Source organism: Candoia aspera, chromosome 1, assembly GCF_035149785.1.
Source record: "Candoia aspera isolate rCanAsp1 chromosome 1, rCanAsp1.hap2, whole genome shotgun sequence".
NCBI lineage: Eukaryota > Metazoa > Chordata > Lepidosauria > Squamata > Boidae > Candoia > Candoia aspera.
In genome coordinates this window covers 80,780,301-80,802,130 of record NC_086153.1, presented here as the reverse complement: position 1 = coordinate 80,802,130, position 21,830 = coordinate 80,780,301, and the positions used below count along the sequence as shown (strand labels likewise).

Here is a 21,830-nt window from a genome sequence, read left to right as displayed (position 1 = left end):
TACAGCAGAGATGGGCAACTTGGTGGTTGAGGTCCGTCCTGAATATTTCTTGGGATGGTGAGAATGTCCATAGGCAGAGAAAGGATACATCATCGAAACAATAATTATATGTTTAGAATAGCATCTCTCATTATCTTAAAACAATGTTCTACAAGTTCTGGTTGTTTGCCATCTAATATGTTTTTATATGTTTATAATAGTCATATTAAATACTTCTGTTAATTGTAGATGCAAAATAAGATTTCCTGTCAAATTTTCAGATAAAACTGCCAATGAATCTACAGTACATGTTCTCATAGATGTGCAACTGCCACTAGAAACAGAAGCTTTTTGTCCCGTACTGTTTTCTCCTTTAGTATCAAGTAGTTATACAAAATATGTAACATCTTCTCATCACCCTGCAGGTTTTATCACCCCCATAAGCAGTCCCATTATATCCAAAGTGAAGTGGAACAACAATCAAGAGCAGTTCTTCCTCTCTCTAAGTAGGGCTGGAATATCACTGAAGAGGTGGTTGTCCAAGTGAACAGCATGACTGTTCATGGCAAGGATCCCCAAGGGAGCTCTCCACATGGAGACCAACTATGTAGTGAGGTCACTGTCACAACTTGGAGAAAGGAGAGACTGCTCCTGCTGTACATTACCTGAACAAGGCTACTATTTTGTACCCAAGGGAATTTAGTCATTTAATGGACAGCACGCACAACTGATAATGAACACTCCAGGAAACCTACGCATCTGGGAATGCAAATGGTGTCTTAGTATGACGATGGGGCCTCATAGAAATCCATGCTTGGCATTTCTTCCCTGAGACAGTCACTGCAACAGTACCCCGATAACCTGAGCCATTGTCATAATAGCAATCTTCAACTTGTTGAGGTTGTTGTTGGGGAATAACAGGAGCAACAGGAGCAGCAGCTAAGTAAAGCAGAAGGAAGCAGAAATAAAAACAACTTGTGGGAATTCATAGCGTCTTCTTTGTTTCCAGATGCTTTATCACCAATCTTATTAATGTCCCATTCCTATAGAATTGTATAGCAATAACAGTGTAAGCCTTCCCACTTTTTATTACAGATGGATGATTTTGGTAACAATATATTATTTACTTATTTCTCAATCTGAAGTGCATTCTGTTTTACAGTGTGTAGTAGTTCCAAGCCACTACTCAAAATATTTTACCCAGAAGAAAGTTCTTCTCACTCTCCTCTTAATAGCTGTGCTCTGGACTGTGTTTCTAAGCTTAGAAGACTTTTATCAAGATTCCTAATTGATCCTGTCTTTTTCTGTAAATAAGCATTAAAAATTCAATAGATATAAGCATAACAACATGTGAGTTTAAAAAGCACTACATATACATCATAATGAATTCACTCCACTTTCCAAACTCAGTCAGGAGATCATAACCCTATTTCTCAATTTTATTTTATTCTTGCAACACTAGTTTCCTGGAGTTTTGTTTTTAAAGCTCAAAATATTTTATTTACTTCACCCCTTTCTCAGTTACACAAATATAAATGTTCTTACCCGTAACTGTGGTTACATCATTACATCTAGCAATGTCGCAGTATTCCCATCGAGTATATAAGTCAGTTGTATAGCACCAAGGTTTAATCTCTCCATCAGGGTTTCTACAATAGTTTTCTTCTAAACCTCTGAAATAAAATGTGCATAAAAGCAAGAGATGTTTAGGGGAACAAGAGAGAGGTAAATTTTACTATAATCTGAAGTCTGAAAACTGGTATAGAATAAAGCACAACTCTCCATTAAGATTCAGATTTCATGTTGATCCTGCTTCTATTTTTAACGCAGTAGTTGGGTACATATATACCGTATATTAAGCAAGGATTTTTCAGTTTGTTAAGCAAGCCATAGGGGGCTGTTCTGCGTATAATGCTACACTGTGACTGGAGGATGCATGCATCAAGCTAAGCCAAAAATAAATAAATAAGCCATGTTATGGCTTGGCACAACGTGAAGCTACCCATTTTTTTAAAGACGCTAAGTAAGACCATCTCCCCTGAACACTATCCTTTGTACACCTTGTACACTATCTCCCTTGGAAATGGAGACCAGAATGAAAAGCAGAGTATAGGCTTAAGTTACAGTTCTACATATGAGATTTGGGCACCATTAACTTGCTAGATCAAGCCTTCTCCAAATTAAGGTAAGGGTGAAGACTTCCTTCAGGCGATCTTGACTCCTGACTGTATGAACACCTCCATGTGGCTTTTTAGCAACAGTACGGAAGTGGCCTGTCACTAACTCCTTCCAGAAAGTTTGAGGAAGGGAGAATGGGTGGGAGAGGAAGGGAGACTCTTCAGGATTTCTTAATAGTTTTCCATCCAAGCACTAACTACATCCAGCCTCCTTAGCTTTTCTGAGATCCACCACCTCTAAATGAATTCAGCTTCAGTACTCATAAAAATCAGCCAGCTCAGCTGGAAGCCTTCAAATTGAGGAAAGCCAATGCTTTTTTAAGAAGCCTCATACAAGTGGCATACTACACAGCAGATATAATATCTCTGCCGGGTCCTGAGATAGCAGAATGAACCCTGAATTTGAATTCCTAACAGAATTCTCTGGTTGAAACTTAACTCACTTGCTCCCTCCTGGATTTTCAGGAAAGTGAGAAGAGACACAGCTCCAGTGTAATTTCTGAAGCAAAACAACTGAACTGTTGTTTGTTTCTAGATACCTCACTTTTTTCTTTATCATAGCAACAAGGTGATGACAGTGCTGCTTAACATACTTGCAAGGGTAGTTTTCTGGAGTTCTTGCATGGCCATGAGGTTCTTGGGATGCCCAGGATTGACAGGTTTTTCCTGATCTGGTGACTCCTACATTCCCTCGATAATCTTCTCCATTTCCCACAAGGCACTGTTGCCCCTTAATAGCTGGTGGGGGAGTAGCTATATCCACAAGGGAATGCAAAGTAAATCAGCATCTTCAGAATCTATATGCTAAAAATGGCAAGGTACTGGCAGTCCACAGATGTGAAAAGCCAAAAATTTTTTTCATACTGCATACAAAAAAATATCACAAGTAGTCCCCCTTTAGCAACTGTCTTGTTTAGTGACCATTTGCAGTTATGACAATGATGAAAAAGTAACTCTGCAGTTAGTCCTCACATTTATGACCTTCCCAGGTCTGTAAAGCAAAGGAAAGCTGAAGTACGATTGTAAGCACGGTTGCAGTTTCGCTTAGAGACCGCTTCACCAAGTTGCTGGTTCCAATTATGGTCACTAAACAAGGATGACCTGTACCACACTTCCTGCTTTGGAAGAATGGCTTTTAAGAGTATGCATATATATTCTATTTGTCTATATATCTTCACAATTAGAGTAAAAAGATCACAGAATAATAAATTGTACTGAATTGGAATATATGGATTATGGCACAGAATAATAATGTTCAAGTTATAGCTGAGACATATTCCATGAATGGAATGTTATATTGTAATACCTTAATTACAATAAAGCTATTAATAGCTAGCTATTAATCAAATATTCAATAATTGTTCACCTGTAATTGAAACATTTATTGAGTATCAGATTTAATATTTTGCTTGAACTAAGCTACAATCCTGGTGATTTCATGGCTATATCAATTAATATCTGTTCATATTTCTGTGACTGTGAGAAAAAACAGTACAACCCACATGTGGGACTTTCTATAAATCTGCCTTGGAGCTTACTACAGTTTTCTACTGTAGTAGTACTTACTACTACAATAGTACTTACTACTGCCTAAGAGTACTGTAAGTACTGTGAGTAAGTAATGTAGTAGTTACTACTGCTTGGGAGCTTACTACAGTTTTCCAAACTATGTTTTTCCCCTGAGTAGAATTAAAGATGCCTTTTTGAAATTCGTGTGGTTGAGTTTGCCAGCTATGTGAGGCTTGACACTAAGTTTACCCATTTTAAAAAGCTACAGCCAAGTTTATAAGATTAAAAGGAATCCCCCAAACTCTCCTACTTGAATTAAAACATTTTTTTTCTCCACAGAATTGTTACTATATCATGACTACTGGGGGTCAGTAATTACACAAATGAAACTTACTACACCGAGGAATGTTACAGAATTCCCAGCGTTTCGTCTGGTTGGAGGTGAAACACCAAGGACGTGGCTCACCATCAGGATTACGGCAGTAATTCGTTATCAGGTTCTTTTCTGGAAATCTGAATGTTGGATGAGAAAGCCGAAATGTCTGCCTATTATCTTTTGACAGGTTAGGGTTGAATCCAATGGTATCTCAATGTTGACAGAATGGTGTTCACCCCTTCCAGAGTGCAACCTTCTGTGACCTCAGATTTCTCCCCATTAATCTCTTCTAGATAGTCCAGAGACTACTCAGAGCAGATTTGATGTATGGGAGATAAACCAATTGAAGTGAAAATTTGTAGCTCAGGGTTGAACTGTGGAGTCCTTGGTGCTCTCTGAGCCTTGTTGTTTTCTTGCAGACATTTCATTTCCAGGCTAGGCAACATCTTCAGCACAAACGTTCACACTGAAGATGTTGCCTAGACTGGCAATGAAACGTTTGCAAGAAAACAACAAGGCTCAGAGAGCACCAAGGACTCTATGGGAGATAAAGGCAGAGGAGAAGAAGGGAAGCTCTCTTTGGATAACCAGAATTTCCCTTGGATGTAGCCCAATATCACCACAGGAAACCATGTAAACATGGGTGTTGGAGGGGGGTCAAAAATTCAAGATGGTGGGGGTAACCATGTGATTGAATGCATTGATTACAATGTGTATTAAAAGGGACAAGGATTTCCATTGCACAATCACACCTACCATCTTGACTATTTTTAACCACCTGCCCTCTGGGCAGATGCTTCTGCATGTAAAATTACATTATTTCTGCTCAGGCTACATCTTTGAGCTAAAAAAAAGTACCAAAGACATAGAAGTCATATCTGTTATATGTCAAAGCCTTTAGTTTTGACACAGATGAAAAACACAACTTTCATTCACCCTAATTAAGTCTGGAGTAAAAATCTTTCCAGTGAACTGTGTGTGCTGGTTAATACATTACATTAAAAATAATATATGTTGTTATTTTCAAGTAATCAGCTGAAATTGTTCTTTGTTTCCCACGCACACTTTCACTTTTCCCCATATATCAATAATAAAGGTCCGTGAGTGAAACGGAAGCTTGTAGACTTACTTTGAAGGAATGTATCCATGAGCATGAGGCTCTTGAGAAGCCCAAGGCTGGCAAGTGAGCCCAGATTCTGTTGTGGAAAGTTTGCCTCGATAGTTTTCCCCACTGCAGTGCATACACTCATCTGCAAGGATAAATATCCATGAGTGAAGCAGATTTGTCTTATTGGACTCATTATTTTCTGTAGGAATCATGATGCCCAAGTCTTCTGACTCTGAAATACGATTTGTTACCCCCAATTGCTCAGTGATCACATTTCTCATTTTATAAGCTATCGAGAATGCTCAGGACTAGTTCTTGAAATCTCTCTGAGCTAAGTCAATCTAAACAAAAATTATAAATTAATATTTTCATTTTGCCTTTATAGATGCCTAATTTATACTATTACTCCAAGGTCTTACATGTAACACACATAAACACACCTACTGACAATGTCTTTTGGTTTATGGAATGATTTTCTTTTTCTTGTTTTTAACCTTATGGCAATCACATTTGGGGTGATCAGATATGGGGTAATACACAATTTTTCTTTGGGGATTTAATTTTTTCTTCTTTCATGCTCTAAATCTCAGGGCTCCATGATAATCTTTAGCAGCTTTCAGCCATGGCATCATGATTTGCCAAATCCTTAAAAGGTAGTAGAATAGGACAAATGGGGCGCTATTCTCCAGTGTATTGCAAAGTGTATATGTCACTGTTCACAAAGCTTCTCACTTCACTTAATGGTTTGCAAACTTTTGTGTAAGTCTGAAGTTTGTATAGACGTGCATCAGTGTAAGTGGGACAGTTGGTGTCCAGAGTGAATATACTGTAATAAAGTTCATCTCCATCATAAAGTACTTCTGCCTTTAAAAAGTCTGAGGCATTTACAAACAAAAGAACATCAGAATAACTGGTAGATGGTTAAATATAACAATAACAACATTTAAATATAATAATAATAGTTAAATATATCCATATGATCTTAGTTTGATTTGTAAATGTCTCAACTTCTATTAGTTGTAAATATTCAAAATATCATTTTCATTATTATCAACCTACAGTATTTCTACTTATGAAAGGTTATTGTTAGAGAAATTACATATGACTTCTTGAGAGTAAATCTAAAGTGATTAACTGCTATTTTTCATGTCCATTATCATGTTTTCTTGATATTATTTTTTCCTGATTCCTTTGTGTTAATAGATTTGTATTTATTTATCTTTACTTAGTAATATTTTAAACAATACACTGATTCTCCTTTTGAAAACAGTATTATGCTGTGGATACTTCTAAATTACATTTAGTCTTCTTCAGAATGGGGAGCTTCTATATGGAGGAATTATTGTGTGCTTATTTCCTCTACTTTTAATAAAGATGCACTGGAGACAGTAGGCTTTCAGCAGTGAAAACTATTGCCCCAGTATAACCTTATTAGTCTATAAGTTCCTTAAGCTTTCCTTTCAGAACTAATGCTAAAGAAAAAAAATAGCAGCTGGATTTTCCACTTTTGCTACAGAAAGTTTTGTTGCCAGTCCAAACTTTGCAATGCTATACTTTTTTTTAGAAGTCATTGCATTATTCCTGATTTTTTAATTCAAAAATACTTCCCATTTAAAGCAAAGAAGGATTAAAACATAGTCTAGCCAGCCAAACCTAACTGAAGACAATTACTTTTTTTAAAGAAAGGTTTTACTCTTCTTTGAAAATGGGATAAATCAGCAGTAATACATACAAAGCTCAGGGTCACGTTGGTTATTGACAGTAGTTCATTTCTTTGCATGAATACAATCAATGTGCAAACTTTCCTCTTATGTAGAAATAGCAGCAATTTCAGAGAAGCAATAACCAGCCTTTGGATTGTGGAGTGTAAAACCATAGAGTTTAACCCTGTTGTTTGCTCCTAGGCCTGTGCAAAAATTGCTTCTCCGGAGCTACCATCTACATTTCAGTTCTACACTGGCATAAATGAAGCACTTTTCCTGTGATACATTTAGAACCTTGGGGCATTGATGTTTGTTGAAACTGGCTGGGAGAGAAAGAGTTAAATCTCTTTTAATGGTCCAGGGTCTTCTCCACATCAGCTGTTCTATACCACAAAACACACATAAGTTAATTATATTCAAGTAACTAACATCACCCCTTGATCACTTTGATGTCGTTACAATGGTGTTCATATTTTATTTTATTTGAAATAGAAACTGTTTATTTTCTTTGTTATCCTGCACAATTCTGGTCAGTGACCATAAAAAAGAATTTACTAACATCATGTCTAGTTGGCCCTTATTGGAAAACTATTCAGTTATCAGTTCTTAGACAAAAGCCCAGCATTATTTCATATTGTATCTTATATTTGAATAAGAAAGTGCTACTCCAATGTTCACTCTTTTTTTCCCCAAATAATGTGCAGTGCAGGTAAGAAAAACAGGTTTCTTCATCATTAAAAATAACAATACATTGCATTCAAAATTTCCTTGAGGAGCTAAAATTCCAGTGTGTGCAACTCTACCTTCACATTCAGGAATGTTGCAAAAATCAAATCTGGTTCCAGGATCTGTTGTATAGCACCAGGGACCGCTATCATCATGATCTGGATTTCTACAGTAGTTTTCTTCTAAGGAAGCATTAGGGTAAAGAAAAGGCGTAAAACTAGTAAAAGCAAAAGAAAAAGAAAAGAATAGTGTTACAGAAGTCACACTTTTTTTCTCAGAGTCTCAGAAGATTAAGCTACATATTGATTGTTGCTGTTGTTGTAATTTTTCATTTGTTCTGTTATTTCAACAAAAAGAACAAGGTCAGCCACAGCACAGCTCATTCTTCATGGCTTCAAATGGAACTAGACCAAAATGGTTAGATATATAGGTAGTCCCTCAGAGAGTCAGGACTTAAGCTATTTGGGATTTTAGGTATGACACGTTAGTGCATATTAATGCTAAATATCCTTGGGCATTTTCTTTGAATAATATTGGGGTTGGACAAAAAAATGTTAACAGGTCACAATCAATAAGAGTTAACTTGTTAACAGAATGAAAGCTTTTAAAACAGTTGGAGGCCTTCAGTACTCTATGTGGGAGAGGACACAAGAGTTGGTTGCTTACCTTTTCCCCATCCCAACTGGGGGAAAAGAGGGGAGGGTTTTAAGGAAAAAACAGCTGCCTCTCTTTGAGATTTCACATGGGTAAATGGATTTCTTTCTTGCTTATACTGTTGCTTCCACCAATATCCTACCTAGATAATTTCAAGTAATCAAAGTATTAAAAATGCCTTAAGTTATATCAGTGTTTTTCAAACTTGGCAACTTTAACATGTGTGTTCTTCAACTCCCAGAATTTCCCAGCCAGCATGCTGGCTGGGGAATTCTAGGTATTGAAGTTCACACATCTTAATGTTACCAAGATTGAGAAACACTGAGTTATACCATAAGCCACTGTTGATATGTCTCTCAAACTGTCCTCCAAATCAAATTCTAATAAGTACTTGCAACTTTTAACTACTTGGAACAGTGTCACTTAATAATAGCAACAAAAACAAGAACAATGTCATGTTCGTCTACTGCATGTAGTTTTCCTGGCAGTGATTCAGAAATGGTTTTGGTTTTTTCAAGATCAGAAAGAGTTGGCTAGAAGCTGCCGCTTGTGGTGATAATTTTATAATAAATGAAGGAGGGAGTGATAATAAAAGTATTTTTAAAAAGTACTGATTATGTACTAATTAAAACCTTATGGGACTAGCTTTTGAAAAACAGAATATGAGCTACTTCATACTTAAGCTTCAGTTCAGATATATTAGCATTTAATGAGTATTTTCTGCAACATGCAAGAATAGAGAGAGATCCAATGGAAATTCCAATTGAGTCTCACTAATATGCTTTGCTGCATTCTACACACTTCCAGAGAATTGTCTGTTCAACAGAACTTGCTCCTGTCAATGGGACAAGGAAGGAAAGTCCTATTCAAAAGACCCCACTGAATTCAATAGAGCTAGTTCCTTCCAGGTAAGCAAGCAGAAGACTGCAGCCTTAGCCATGGCTAACTTTTGCTGAATTGTATTATACATGTTTTCTACAACAATTCAGGTCAAATCATTCTGAATTCATATGGCTATAGAAAATCGAAGGCTGTTTTTGCTCAGATGGGAAAAAGTCATACTTGGGTTTATGAGGACTATTCTCAGCCCATTTCTGGCACAGTACACCATTCTGCGTTTTTGATTCAGTTCCTCTGTAGTCTACTCCATTTCTAATTTTGCATTCAAGGAGATACACTGAAAGAAAATGTGGTTATTAAGGACTGCTAGTGTTATCACAGAGCATTCTTCCACCAAATAAAAATCATTGTTTAACAGATGGACCTCCACCCAGGTCTGATGAAGTTGAACACTCTAATATATGTGGCCTTCATGTTCAGTTGGATCAGAAGAACACAACCTGAGGTCATGGGATTGCAAACCTTGGATTGCAAACAAACTTTCAAAAATATTTTGTTAAAAAGGCAAAGACTCTCTCGAGCTGAGCTTGATTTCTGGGGACCACATGGCTACAATATGGAAGAAATATGCAATTACCTTCTTCTGGGATTTTTTTTTTAAATTTGCCAATCTAGATTGCAGTCCTGAGGTTCTTTGGTGGGCTCCCGTCTAAATACTAGCTAGACCTAATCCTGGTTAGCTTTTTTTGACTCCAAAGTTGGTTAGGTTCTGCCTCTGGCTATGGTCTCAAAATTGTTACCAGATGGTAATTTTAATTATGATAGCTCAGGGGGAAGGCATTGTGAAATCAGCAACTAGAGAGTAATATCAACCATTTTAATATTAATTCAACATAAACATAAATCAAACAAAATTTAGGTTTTTTTTATGCTCTTACCTCCTGAGCATAGAACAGAAATTTGAGCTGAGTTACAAATGAGTGATTCCCAATGAAATTAAGGGCTGCATAAATTACTAACATTGGTGACCACATCAGCTTCTCTTTCCCATTGCAAACACGGTGGGGGATGTATATGACAGCATGAAAAATAAGCATATAGAAGGTGACCTTCAATTTTGATCACAGACTTTTTCCATTTCCTCCTCTGTTGTAGCCTCCTATGCTCCTTAAAACTGCTTCAACGAGTATCCCAATCCCCTGAAATAGGAGTTGGAGTGGGATACTGAAAGAGAGGAGAGAATACTGTAGATGCCATTTTGTTGGCAGTCAGACTTCACTGAACAAAACTATATGTGGGTCAGTCAGAAACCATATCACCATGTTGCATTTTCCCACCTCTGTCTTGTAATGCTTTCTTCACCTTTCACATGGGCTACTAATTGGTAAAGCAAGACATCTTCAAAGAAATGTGCTTTTTTTTTAAAGGAAGAAAACAAGCAAGAGATTGGGTGGGAGGGAAGGATGATAGATCACTGTCTCTCTTACTAAGTATTGGTAAATTAAGAAAAATGAAATATGGAATAGCTTTCCTGCTCTTTCTGCCATCAAAGAGAGAAGATAAAATAAAATAAATCACTTTTCTGTATGTTTCTGTCTGTAGGATAACTACGGGGTACAAGTAGATGATTTACATACCACTTTAGCATCATAATTTATTACGTGCTCAGAAGATGCTGAATGCTAATAAAGGAAGCCAAACTCCCCACAATAATTAAACAGAAGCTAGTTTGGCATCAAAAACTGTATGTGAGATTATCAATTCATTATTAAAAACAACAACAACAACAAAGGCAAGTTATGTTAGAAAAATGGGTATGTGACCATTGTATAATAAATGTGTCACCCTAAAAATTCTCTTTTGACTTATCAATTAAGCATATCAATGCTGATGTTTAATACATTTGACGCCAAATTAAAATGCTGTGCCTGGAATGCGATTGTAGCTAATGGTTTCTACTTTTACAAGTTTCATGTAAGAGAAATGGAAAGCAAACTGCATGTTAAAAAAACAAACCAAAAACCCTTAAATGGTCAGATAAGAACTTTCAAAAGTTTTCTGATCCATCATCCATCAGGTGATTGAGACAGGCAAACAATTGCATGCATCCAACAGCTTGTACTCTGTTTAGGAATCTATAGACAATATTTGAGATATTCTAGTTTAGAGACTGCCAACACCCCTCATGTCAGGACCACAAATCTTCTAGATTATGATCAGGTGATCCATTTCAGCTCAAAGGTTGAGCTGATTCCAGGCAACCTTGTTGGGGGTGCCTGCCCCCATTGACATCATCACCGGTCAGATTTTCACACATACTGGTCCATAAAATAGAGACAAAGATTCTTTGCTTTTCAGGCATTTTGGAGTGAATTTCCAGAAATCCTAACTATTGTGTCCATTGCTCTGTGAATTATAGTCCAAAATATCTGGAAGGGGGCACGGTGCCAAATTTCCCAATCTAATACTGTCTTCACCTAGTAGTTCAAGTCTGACAGAAGGAGAGTTTGTTTCCTTCATATAAACGATAAAGTTGAAGTCTCCTTCAGGTCAAGCTTGATTCCTGATGAATTCAGGAAGAAATCTATATAGTTTTTTTAGCAACAGCCTGGAAGTAGATTGCCACTATATTCTTCCAAGGTATTGATTCAGCCTCTCAATTTAGCCTATGAGGAGGGGATTTCCTGGTGATCTCCCATCTAAGTAGTGACCAGGCCTGCATCTGCTTATCTTTTTGAGAACACTGAGTAGCTTACAACATCCTGGCACAAGATTAAATATTAACAGCAAAATCCATCCATCCATCCATCACCCTGCAAAAATTAGTCAATCTTTCAGGAGTAGCTTTGCTTGTGAAATTCTTCCAAGCTGTTATTTGCCCTAAAAGGCAAAGATGCATTATTTTATTCATTTGTATTTCTTTACTGCATTTATATCCTGCTTTTCCCCTGGGAATGCAAGGTGAGCTCTGTGATATTTTTTTTTTCCTTAAGAAGGACCACCATTCTTTGAGTTAGGCCAGGCAGAAAGATTGTGATTGGCCCAAAATCACCTAATAAGGCTTCCCATGGACTTGAACGTGGCTCTCCCCGATCATGGTTTCAGCACTTAAGCACTGGTTCTCATGTGTGTATTTTTAATTGGAAAACGATGTAAAGAAAAGATTTAAAATTCCTCTTTAGCATTGAAACCCCAATCTAACCCACACTTTCATCTTTGCTTCAGATATTACTAAGCCTTTTAAAAGCACAGAAGCAATTCTGTGATCAGTTTACTGAGCAATCTTATGTCATGTCTACTTTTATCCTGAGAAGATCTCTTCTCCCTCCCTTCCTCCCTCCTTTCCTTCCTTCCCATATCCTGATTCATACCTCTAATACTTGGTTATCTGAACCACTGTGGCCCCCGTAAATATTAGGAAGAGACCTGGTTTCACCTCCTGAGCATCCAATAGCCCGTTCCTGAACAAATCAAGCCATTTCATTTCTTACAGGCTATTCAATTCTTCTTCAGAACACCTTTACAAATATCTTGATAATACATCTTATCAACAGCTATAGTTTTATTCCCTTAAACAGCCCTAATTTGTTCTTGAAAGCACAAACCTACAAGGAGAAATGTGAGGAAAGATGTTAGTGGAAAAATATGTTTTGAGAGAAACAAATGACTTTTGGTCTATATTTAGCTGGGCTTTGAAACTACTCTAGATAAACTGTTCTGAGAAATGGTTTCTTTCTTGCTTGCATTTTTTTTAGATTTTTTAAATCCCACATATATTATTTTTATAAATAACTCAAGGTGGCGAACGTACTAATACTCCTTCCTCCTCCTGTTGTCCCCACAACAACAGCCATGTGAGGTGAATTGGGCTGAGAGAGAGTGACCGGCCCAAGGTCACCCAGCCGGCTTTCACGCCTAAGGTGGGACTAGAACTCTCCATCTCCTGGTTTCTAGCCTGGTGCCTTAACCACTAGACCAAACCGGCTCCTATAACATGACTAACACCTTGAATTGAATAACCTTATGGTCCTTTTCTCCTCAGGTCAGAATTCCCTTGACAAAAAAACAAAATACCACCTGCAAATTTCAAACTGCCCCAACTAAGAGTTCTTCCAAATTTCATGAATCGTTACGTCACATAAGGAGCTGCAAAAGGCATAATATTCAAAAGTGTACACTTACTTCGTTTTTCAAAGAGAACGGCCCCTGCCTTTCTGAATACAACCGCTGTTTTAGAATTGAGGGACAAGATAACACATTGCTGCTGTTTCTCTGTAAATAAAAATGCCCTGTGGAAAGGGCAGAGAAGAGGGACACTTTCACTTAAGTGTTGATTTGCATTTTATTTAGAAGCATATTTTGCCCATTTTGGAGGCACACTCCAACTTACCATAAAATAATAGATGCAAAATACATTAAAAACAAAAGAATGGGGACATTCATAAAATAGCAGCATAAACCCAACCCAGACCAGATAAACTCTACTTTGTATAAAAGACTAAGGACTCTCCTCTCCTTCTGTTCCCCTTTACCTCCCCTAAATCTATGTGGCAAGTCTGGATTTGGAGAAGATGAAGGATTGCTAGGGAGCAAAAGAATCTCCTCCATCTTCTGCTGGTTCAAGCTGTTCCACTGGTGGGAGGGGATAGTTGGATCCAATCCTAATGCAATAGCAGATTAAATGCCAATAATTAATGCATAATTCTGAGGATTATTTTACTAACTTTATATAGCTAGAATGCAATAGTTGGAAAAGAAGAACAATGTTTAAACAGTCATAAGACTGCTGTTATGATGAAACATAGTTACATAACAGTATCTGTTAGCAGAAATAAATCAAAGTTCAATACAAAAAGTGTTGCATTACATTGCATTGCATTGCATTGCCTTGCACTGCATTGCCTTGCACTGCATTGTGTCAAACTCCCCAAGTATTAGCTGAATTCTGTCTTCATTACTGCCATTAGTCTTTTATATAAAGGGGGAATGAAGTGAGCATCAATTCAGGGCTTTGCCCATCTTCTCTACACTGGCTTGATTCCCTCCCACACCTTGTTTAGACATTCCCCCAAATTAAAATTATGCAAAATAAAGAAACACATGAGATGACATCAGGGCAGAAATACCCCCAGGGAGGATGGAGACAGATCCTGCCAGTACTGGTTCTGCAGAGGCAGAGAACTACAACTAACTAGCTGCTGCACAACCACTCTCTTACCAAGGGTAAGAGATTGAAATGGATAGATCTGAGGAAAGTGGGAAGCAATACAAATATACCCCTTCTTCTTCCTGAAATGAAATAAGGGAAATCCATTCTCCTTTCTTCAATCTTGCTGGAAGCTTGGAGAGAAATTGTCAAAAAATAAAAAATAAAAAGAAGGGATGGGAAGTGAAGGTCTGAAAGGAATTCATGAAATAAAGTACTAATGGAGAGGTCAAAGGGTGGGAGATAAATGATTGAGGGGGAAGCTGGCAAATTACCAGAGAAAGGAAGGTGTGCTCATGCATTCCTGCACTTCCAAAACACACTTCTGAACACACATACTGTACATGTCCAGCGGCCACCTGTCTTCATCACCAAATAATATTGATGAAAAAGCGTAAGAGAACTTACACACCTTGAAGCTGTCCTTGGATGGTGTCAGAAGAAGAGGGGGAAAATACTGGTGCAACTAATGACAACGTAAGCCTGTCTCGCTAATGATGAGCTGGGGTTAAATACAAGTCTCCAAGGAATATTTCAGATCATCAGTGACAATAAAAACATTTGAGCAACTTTCATAAAATGCAGGAGTACCATCATTACCTGCAAGTAAATGCTGTTTCAGTTTCACATTTCTCAGCACAAGCTTCTTTAGTTAAAGTTCTATAAGAATTGATATCTCGATCAAATATCCAAGCACCATCTGTCCTTACATAATTATGCAGAATATCTCCTTGAACTAAAAGAAAAAAAATGAGATGAGCTTAGAAAGTAAAACCACTGTAGCTACTAAAACATACTTTTTACCAGATGACAGCCTTCTTTCTTCTGCGTGCACAGAACTATGCATATTAGAATGTAGAGTCTGCAGATCACCATATAAATAACTTTTTTTTCCATTTTGATGTGGAGATATTCACTTTTCCTGAACATGTAAGAATTACACTAGTGCAGAGGCTAAATTAACACTGGGGGAAAACTTCCATTAGTCCAATGGCAGGTGGGGAGGAAGTTTCACCAAAAGTAGATTTGTGTGGGAAGGTTTAGATACTTTCCAGTGTGGTGGGAAGGTTTAGATACTTTCCAGTGTGCTTTGATTTGAGTAATAATTGCTCACCCTCTGACCTGATGATAATTTTGTAAAAAAAATCATCACATCATTTCTAATCATGCCATTTATATCATATATAGCCCGAGTCTGAAATACCAGCTGATTTTCAGTGCCATGCAATGTCAGCAACTGATGATGCTGATGAGGATGACAATATGAGCATTGTCATTGATGTTGTCTTCATTATTTAGTCCCATTATGATGAACAGAAGAGCAGTTTGGCCATAGGGTTAGAGTCATTTATGAAATACAGAAGAAGGGGAAAGTGGCTTATTGATTGGTAGCACAAGCAACTCCAGCAGGTTTCTTGAACAGCAGCTTTGCCCTTAATTTTGACCTCTGTGTGTGTCTTAGATCAAAGAAATCTACTTTGTGTTTTGCCCTAGTAACAATGCATGATGTTTGCAGTTTTTATTAAAAAGCATCATTAGGGAAGGCTATTTTACCCTATGATGACAAACTCTGACATGTTCAGTAGGAAGTTCTGCTTCCTAGTGACAGCTTCAGTTGTGCATTTGTAGTGGCAGAATAAGAGTCCTTGCGAGAGGGTGACATTCCTGGAACTGGAATCATGGCCCCAGGACTAGAATGACAGGCCTGCAGATTAAAGTTTGATCCCCCAAGGAAGGGGTGATAGACCTGCAAATAGAGTGACAATTCCAGGTTTCATATTAGAATGACAGAGCAGGGATACAGCTAATGGAATGATTGGATCAAAGGAAGACCCTGAGAATTTGCACCATTCTTCCCTAGAAACCTGATGTGGAACCCTTGTAAAAGGTTCAGATGGATTTATAGGTGGCTGTATTCACATAAACTCACCAGCCGGAATGCACTGAGTTAGGTAAAAATAATTGCTTCAGGTACCAAGTGCATATATGCATGTTTGAGAGAGAAATAATAACAGCACCACCTTTCTTGCTGTTCCTTGTACTTCCCTATTCAGTTATCACTGTCTTTTGAAGAATCAACAGTGTTTAAATACAGTCTCTTCTGAAAACCAGCTGCTGCCTCAGGTGAAGGGGGGGCGGTCCTATCTCTTCGCAGGAGTCATGATAAGCTTCAGTTGCCAGGCCAGGAGATAAAATGGGGAAGAGGCAGCAAAACGTCTTTTTCAGGGCAGTTCTTCAAAGCTGGGCCATCATCAGGCTCATTGCCAACTTTTTGTTCCAGGAGCACTTTCATAATTTATCCAAGGGAAAAGTATAGATTGTGAGATTTTTATTCCCAGAATGCTGCTGTTTTTTTCACCATTAATTGTACTGTGCAAAATTAAGCCCTTTCTTCACTGATTTGGTTATGGCTAAGTTTTAAGCAATGCCTCCAGTAAACCTTACGCAATGGCAAACTGCTGAGCCAGACAAAAGCTCAACTTTGGGAAATTATTTATTTGTTTTGTTTCAACCTTTCTCCTCTGGTGGATCTCAGGGTGGTATGCATGATCCTCCTTAGGCATTTCGTATTTAAGAAGGAGAAGGCCTAGGTCTTCATGAGCTTAACAGAGCAAAGCTATTGTTCATCTCATGCCTCCAAGGCCCTCCTTATCCATTCCTGTTGCTAATGGACTTCAGGATCTGATTGTAAGTCGGTGATTGGGAGCTACTGATACAGGAGAGGAAAAGCCTACATGGCAGAAACTGTGTCCATCTGAAATGTCTAATAATATGCTAAATAATGTGAAAACACTATGATAACTTGAAAATTAATGTATAGTAGAGATGCTATCTGCTTTCTAGTTTAGGATGAAAAATGGCTCTATTAGCCATTAAGATGGCTGCTGAATTACTGTAGTTACATGCTCCCGCTGTCAGCTTTGTTATATATATCCAAAAGCATTTTAATTCCCCCTTTAAGAAAGTAGTATCTATCTAGAAAACTTATCTAGAACTCAATTATAATATGAAAAATACTTAGCTTGTGCCTCTTCTGCAATAAGACTAATTTGTCATGTTTTCTAACAAAACATGGAGCTGTTCCACCACTAATCAAATCTAGCCCTTTAACATGCCTGGAAACCATTATTTTTAAGCAGCCCAGAGACATCTAGAGGAAAAGAAGGGGAATATAATCCAAGGGTAATAAATATTAATAGAAGATGTAATATGATATACTGAAGTTTCATAGACAATATGAGATGCATGCTTGCCTTATATGAATGCTTGCCTAGATTACTGAATGTTAGTATATAGGGCACAATTTGCAGAATTTTTGGTACAGAAAATCTCACATCTCATTTTACATTAAATCGGGTATAGAGTTCTTCTACCAGTTTCTCTTAGCACTATTAGTTCCTGGGACTGTACAGCATTTAGAAAAATCAGACGTCACTGTAATGTAAGGTTCTATAAAGAGAGATCTAATTATTTAGTATTTTATATATAAAGTTAGTAACATCCCACATTTATCCAGTATGTGCCCATTCAAGCTTCAAAGATAAGTACAACATTAATTAAATATGGCATACTATTCCTGAGAGTTCTATCGTCTCAATTCTGCTAAAAAGAAGCAAAAAAGAAACATACCTGTATAGAGAAAGAAAAGTAATCCAAATATATATTTGTAGTGCCCCATTTTGGGACAGGTAAGTTGTGTGCTGAAAGCTCTGCGTGTCTGCGGACAAAGTTTTATTGACTTAGCTTAGTTAGACAAGCCCCAAGTAAATGAGATTAGCCAAACTGGGTTAAATATTCTCTCAGTACTTTGGGCCTCTCTTCTCTGGTCTAAATGTTCAAACATTACCTTGAATTCATGATCTTACAAAATAACATTTAAATGTTTGAGTTGATGATACAGAAAGATAGAAGACCTCTCCCTAGAATGTATTAGAGTTTTTGCTCTGAAATTCTCTTTTACTTAATCAAAAATGAAGCAGCATTAAGGAAGATAGACAGATGAAAGGAAAGGAAAGGAAAGGAAAGGAAAGGAAAGGAAAGGAAAGGAAAGGAGTTTTTTAATGAGTTGATTAGCTAAGTGCATAGTTCATATTCAGCTTCTTGCAACCACAAGATATGGCACTGATGGGAAACCCTATCTCAGACTAATTTCTAGCTATTATTTATTTATCAAATTTCATCACCGCCCATCTCCCCCTAAGGATAGGATGTATTTGTTGGTTTTGTACATCTGAGGTTATGTACTGGATTCAGCTTTTGGATATATAATCACCAACTCTCCTAGTGTGGCACAACCCAATCCAGCATATGGCAGCAAATGAGCAAATGTCACCAGAAGGTAAAATGGGTGGAAATCCGCAGGGAAGGCCTTTCAAAGGACACAGCTTTAAAATATTAACTTTGCCTCCATTCATGCATATACATTTCTTGCTCCAGCCATACTCAAGCGTATTCTTACCTGGAAAAACATAAGGTAGGAATTGGGTACTTAGGGGTATTTGTAGTGCTACATGCAGTTACTAGTACAGAAAAGATTCAATCATGATTGTTGGCCATTGCTGGAACTCCACCCTTAAGAAAGCATATATATCCCCATAGCATCTTCTGGGCTAAACATACATCTAACCTTTCTCAATCATCAAAACTTGATTTTCACATTCCAATGTAACCTTGATCTCACTCATTATAAGATTCTCTCTAAATAGGTAAATTGCATAGATAACTTTGAAAGGATTAGCATAGAGCATAACAGATCGTTCGCTTCTCTCTATGACCTCTGATGCTGGCCTCTTATTTATCATCACGCCAATTTTCATCCAGAGGCCAGGATTATTAAGACACTGACAGTGGTCTTCGTGTTACAGATCCTTTGGCTTGCAAATAGAAGGAGCTCTTGCTGCTAATGCTGCTTCCTCCTTGTCATGTATCTCATCACCTTTCTGAAACTCTGTTGATCTAGTCATGTTTGTCCTCTTTGTTTGATACGTTCAGAGGTTTACCTAGAGGAGGATGTTTGTTGGAGATAAATCAGGGTTAGTCCTTTAGTTAGCACAGTGGTTAAACTGTAATCAGCTGCAGAACATTTTAAATAGCAGTTTACTACTGAAGTTTTCCTCCCATGTGGCCACAAGTTACCTAATAACATAGAAATCCTTTTGGCTAATGCTTTTATGTATAGATTTATGTCGTTCTTGAATGTTTGGGAAGTCCCAGAATTACAACTCTGAAGTAATTTACGAAATCATTTTCAAAACTGATTAATGCACAGAAAGCAAGAAGAGATATAGAAAGAATTGGACAAAGGCCAAACTATGGGAGGTTTACCAAGTTGATGGGAAAATACTGACATATGAGTTTTTAAAATGCTAGGTCAATGGTGAACAAGTCAAGATATTTTTCCAGAAATTCAAAGTTTAATTTATGAAGTGCATCAGAAAGAACAGTTAGAAGGCTGAGCTGCAACTCTACATGGACTTAAAAAGAAAGCAAGTATTTAATGAGGTACATGGGTAGAGGTGTATAGGACTGTCCAGTGAGAATCCTGTTTTGTGTATGTGTGTGTGTTTTGGACTGCTTCTGTTTCCAGACAGATAGTTTATGATCACTAGAAAGTGGAGGGAAAAGAAGGGGAGCTTTCCTAAAGATCAGCCTTTCTCAACCTTTTGACCCTGGAGGAGCCCTTGAAATATTTTTCAGGCCTCAGGGAACCCCTGCACATTCAGGCTCAAAAATAGGCCAGAAGTTAGAAAATTATTGTATTTGTTTCATGTGTAGGCCTGTATATACAGTATATGCATTAAAAGTGTTCTTAAACTAAAAATAAAGAATGAAACTTACCTCTTTAATGTGAAGTTGCCCAACTTTAAATAATTTTATAAATAAATTGTGAACTCCCAGGGAACCTCTAGTGACCTCTCACAGAACCCTAGGGTTCAACAGGAAAATAAAAACCTTGAGAAACCCTACTATAGAAGATACAGAATCAAAGAATCACAGAATTGGAAGGAAGTATTGAATCCAACACCCTGATCTGTGCAAATTATATTAAAGCAAACATAAATTAAAAGACAAATTAAAACAAATATGGCTGTTCAGCCTATCTTGAATATATCCACTTCTCCTTTAAGTGCTTCATTTTTCCTTCTCACCAAGCATTACTTGCCAGTAGGAAAAACGATAACCAATTGCTCACCTTCACGGGGAGGGGAGAGGAGGCAGGAATGGGTTGGGATGGACAAATATAGGCAGGTCCTTAGGATGGCTGATTTAGGAACCATCAACATATTTTTGGACTGAGAAATACAAGAAACACAATATGGGAAGGAAAGGTCAGGAGAAAGAGACAGCGTTGTTGCAGTGCGGGTCTGTGATAATGCTGATGATTGTCTCTTGCGTGTCTGTCCTTTTGGTGCTGCTGGCTACCTCACTCTTACACATAGATATACAGAATACAGGCATGTTAATGGCAAGATCAGAATTCACCAGAGAGTTTTCTCTGTCTCCCCAAATCCCCTGATGCTTATTTGCTGCACCAAAGAAGAAAAGAGATTTCCAATTCAAGTTTCCTTCATCTTCAGTGGCTATTGACAGCCCTAGCATGGTGTTCTGTTTCTTTTCCTGGGATCGCTTGATTCCTCAGAAACATCCTTTTCTACTTTTTTCAGAGCCTTGGTGAAAGAATGGTAAGTCTCCTGCAGAGTTGTATGTGCAAGGAAGTGGAAGCAGTTTGCAGATTGCTGTGAGTGTCTTCTTCACACAATTAGAAACAGAATCAGGAGGGAAGACGTACCTTGAATTTCTTTCTCACCCCTTCTTCTTAAAGATTCTTGCATTCCTTCTTCAAGGTCAACTCCTTGTTTTATTTATTTATTTATTTGTTTATTTGTTTGTTTGTTTGTTTGTTTGACTTCTATAGCCACCCATCAAACAAGTGACTCTGGGTGGCTTACAATCTACAGTAAATGCCTCCACAGAGGCCAGGTCTTTCTTGCAGCCCAAGGCAAAGTGGCCATTGAAGGCAGTGACCAGAGGACCCAAAATGGTCAATAGCAGCTGGCAGATCCCAACTGCTGACATTGTTACTAGTGAAGTATGTCAGATTGTGTCCATGGCAACAATTGTGTAGTAAAGGTAAAGGTAAAGGTTTCCCTTGACATTAAGTCCAGTCGTGTCCAACTCTAGGGGGCGGCGCTCATCTCTGTTTCAAAGCCGAAGAGCCGGTGTTTGTCCGTAGACACTTCCGTGGTCATGTGGCTGGCATGACTAAATGGAACGCCATTACCTGCCCGCCGAAACGGTACCTATTAATCTGCTCACATTTGCATGTTTTCGAAGTGCTAGGTTGGCAGGAGCTGGGACTAGCAATGGGAGCTCACCCCGTCATGCGGATTCGAACTGCCGACCTTCCGATCAGCAAGCTCAGCAGCTCAGCGGTTTAACCCGCAGCGCCACCACGTCTACACTCCCTACAATTGTGTAGGGAGAAGGAAAATGCTACTTTAAAGTGGGAACCACTACAGATGACTGGGAATGAGAGAAAGGCAATGGCATG

General features: G+C 38.0%; 1 protein-coding gene across 1 annotated transcript in view; it reads right to left on the bottom strand.

The window, feature by feature from the left end:
- Window positions 1–18,017, bottom strand: part of PLG (plasminogen) — a 32,652-nt gene extending 14,635 nt beyond the window's left edge. Inside the window, exons 1-10 of the mRNA XM_063307822.1 lie at window positions 17,909–18,017; window positions 14,879–15,014; window positions 13,255–13,361; window positions 9,295–9,409; window positions 7,656–7,795; window positions 5,171–5,291; window positions 4,060–4,178; window positions 2,750–2,909; window positions 1,525–1,652; window positions 735–918 (exon numbers count right to left, since the gene is read on the bottom strand). Coding sequence (XP_063163892.1) covers window positions 735–918; window positions 1,525–1,652; window positions 2,750–2,909; window positions 4,060–4,178; window positions 5,171–5,291; window positions 7,656–7,795; window positions 9,295–9,409; window positions 13,255–13,361; window positions 14,879–15,014; window positions 17,909–17,957 — 1,259 coding nt within the window. The 5' untranslated portion in view covers window positions 17,958–18,017. The remainder of the gene's footprint in view (window positions 1–734; window positions 919–1,524; window positions 1,653–2,749; window positions 2,910–4,059; window positions 4,179–5,170; window positions 5,292–7,655; window positions 7,796–9,294; window positions 9,410–13,254; window positions 13,362–14,878; window positions 15,015–17,908) is intronic.
- Window positions 18,018–21,830: the final 3,813 nt, after the last annotated feature.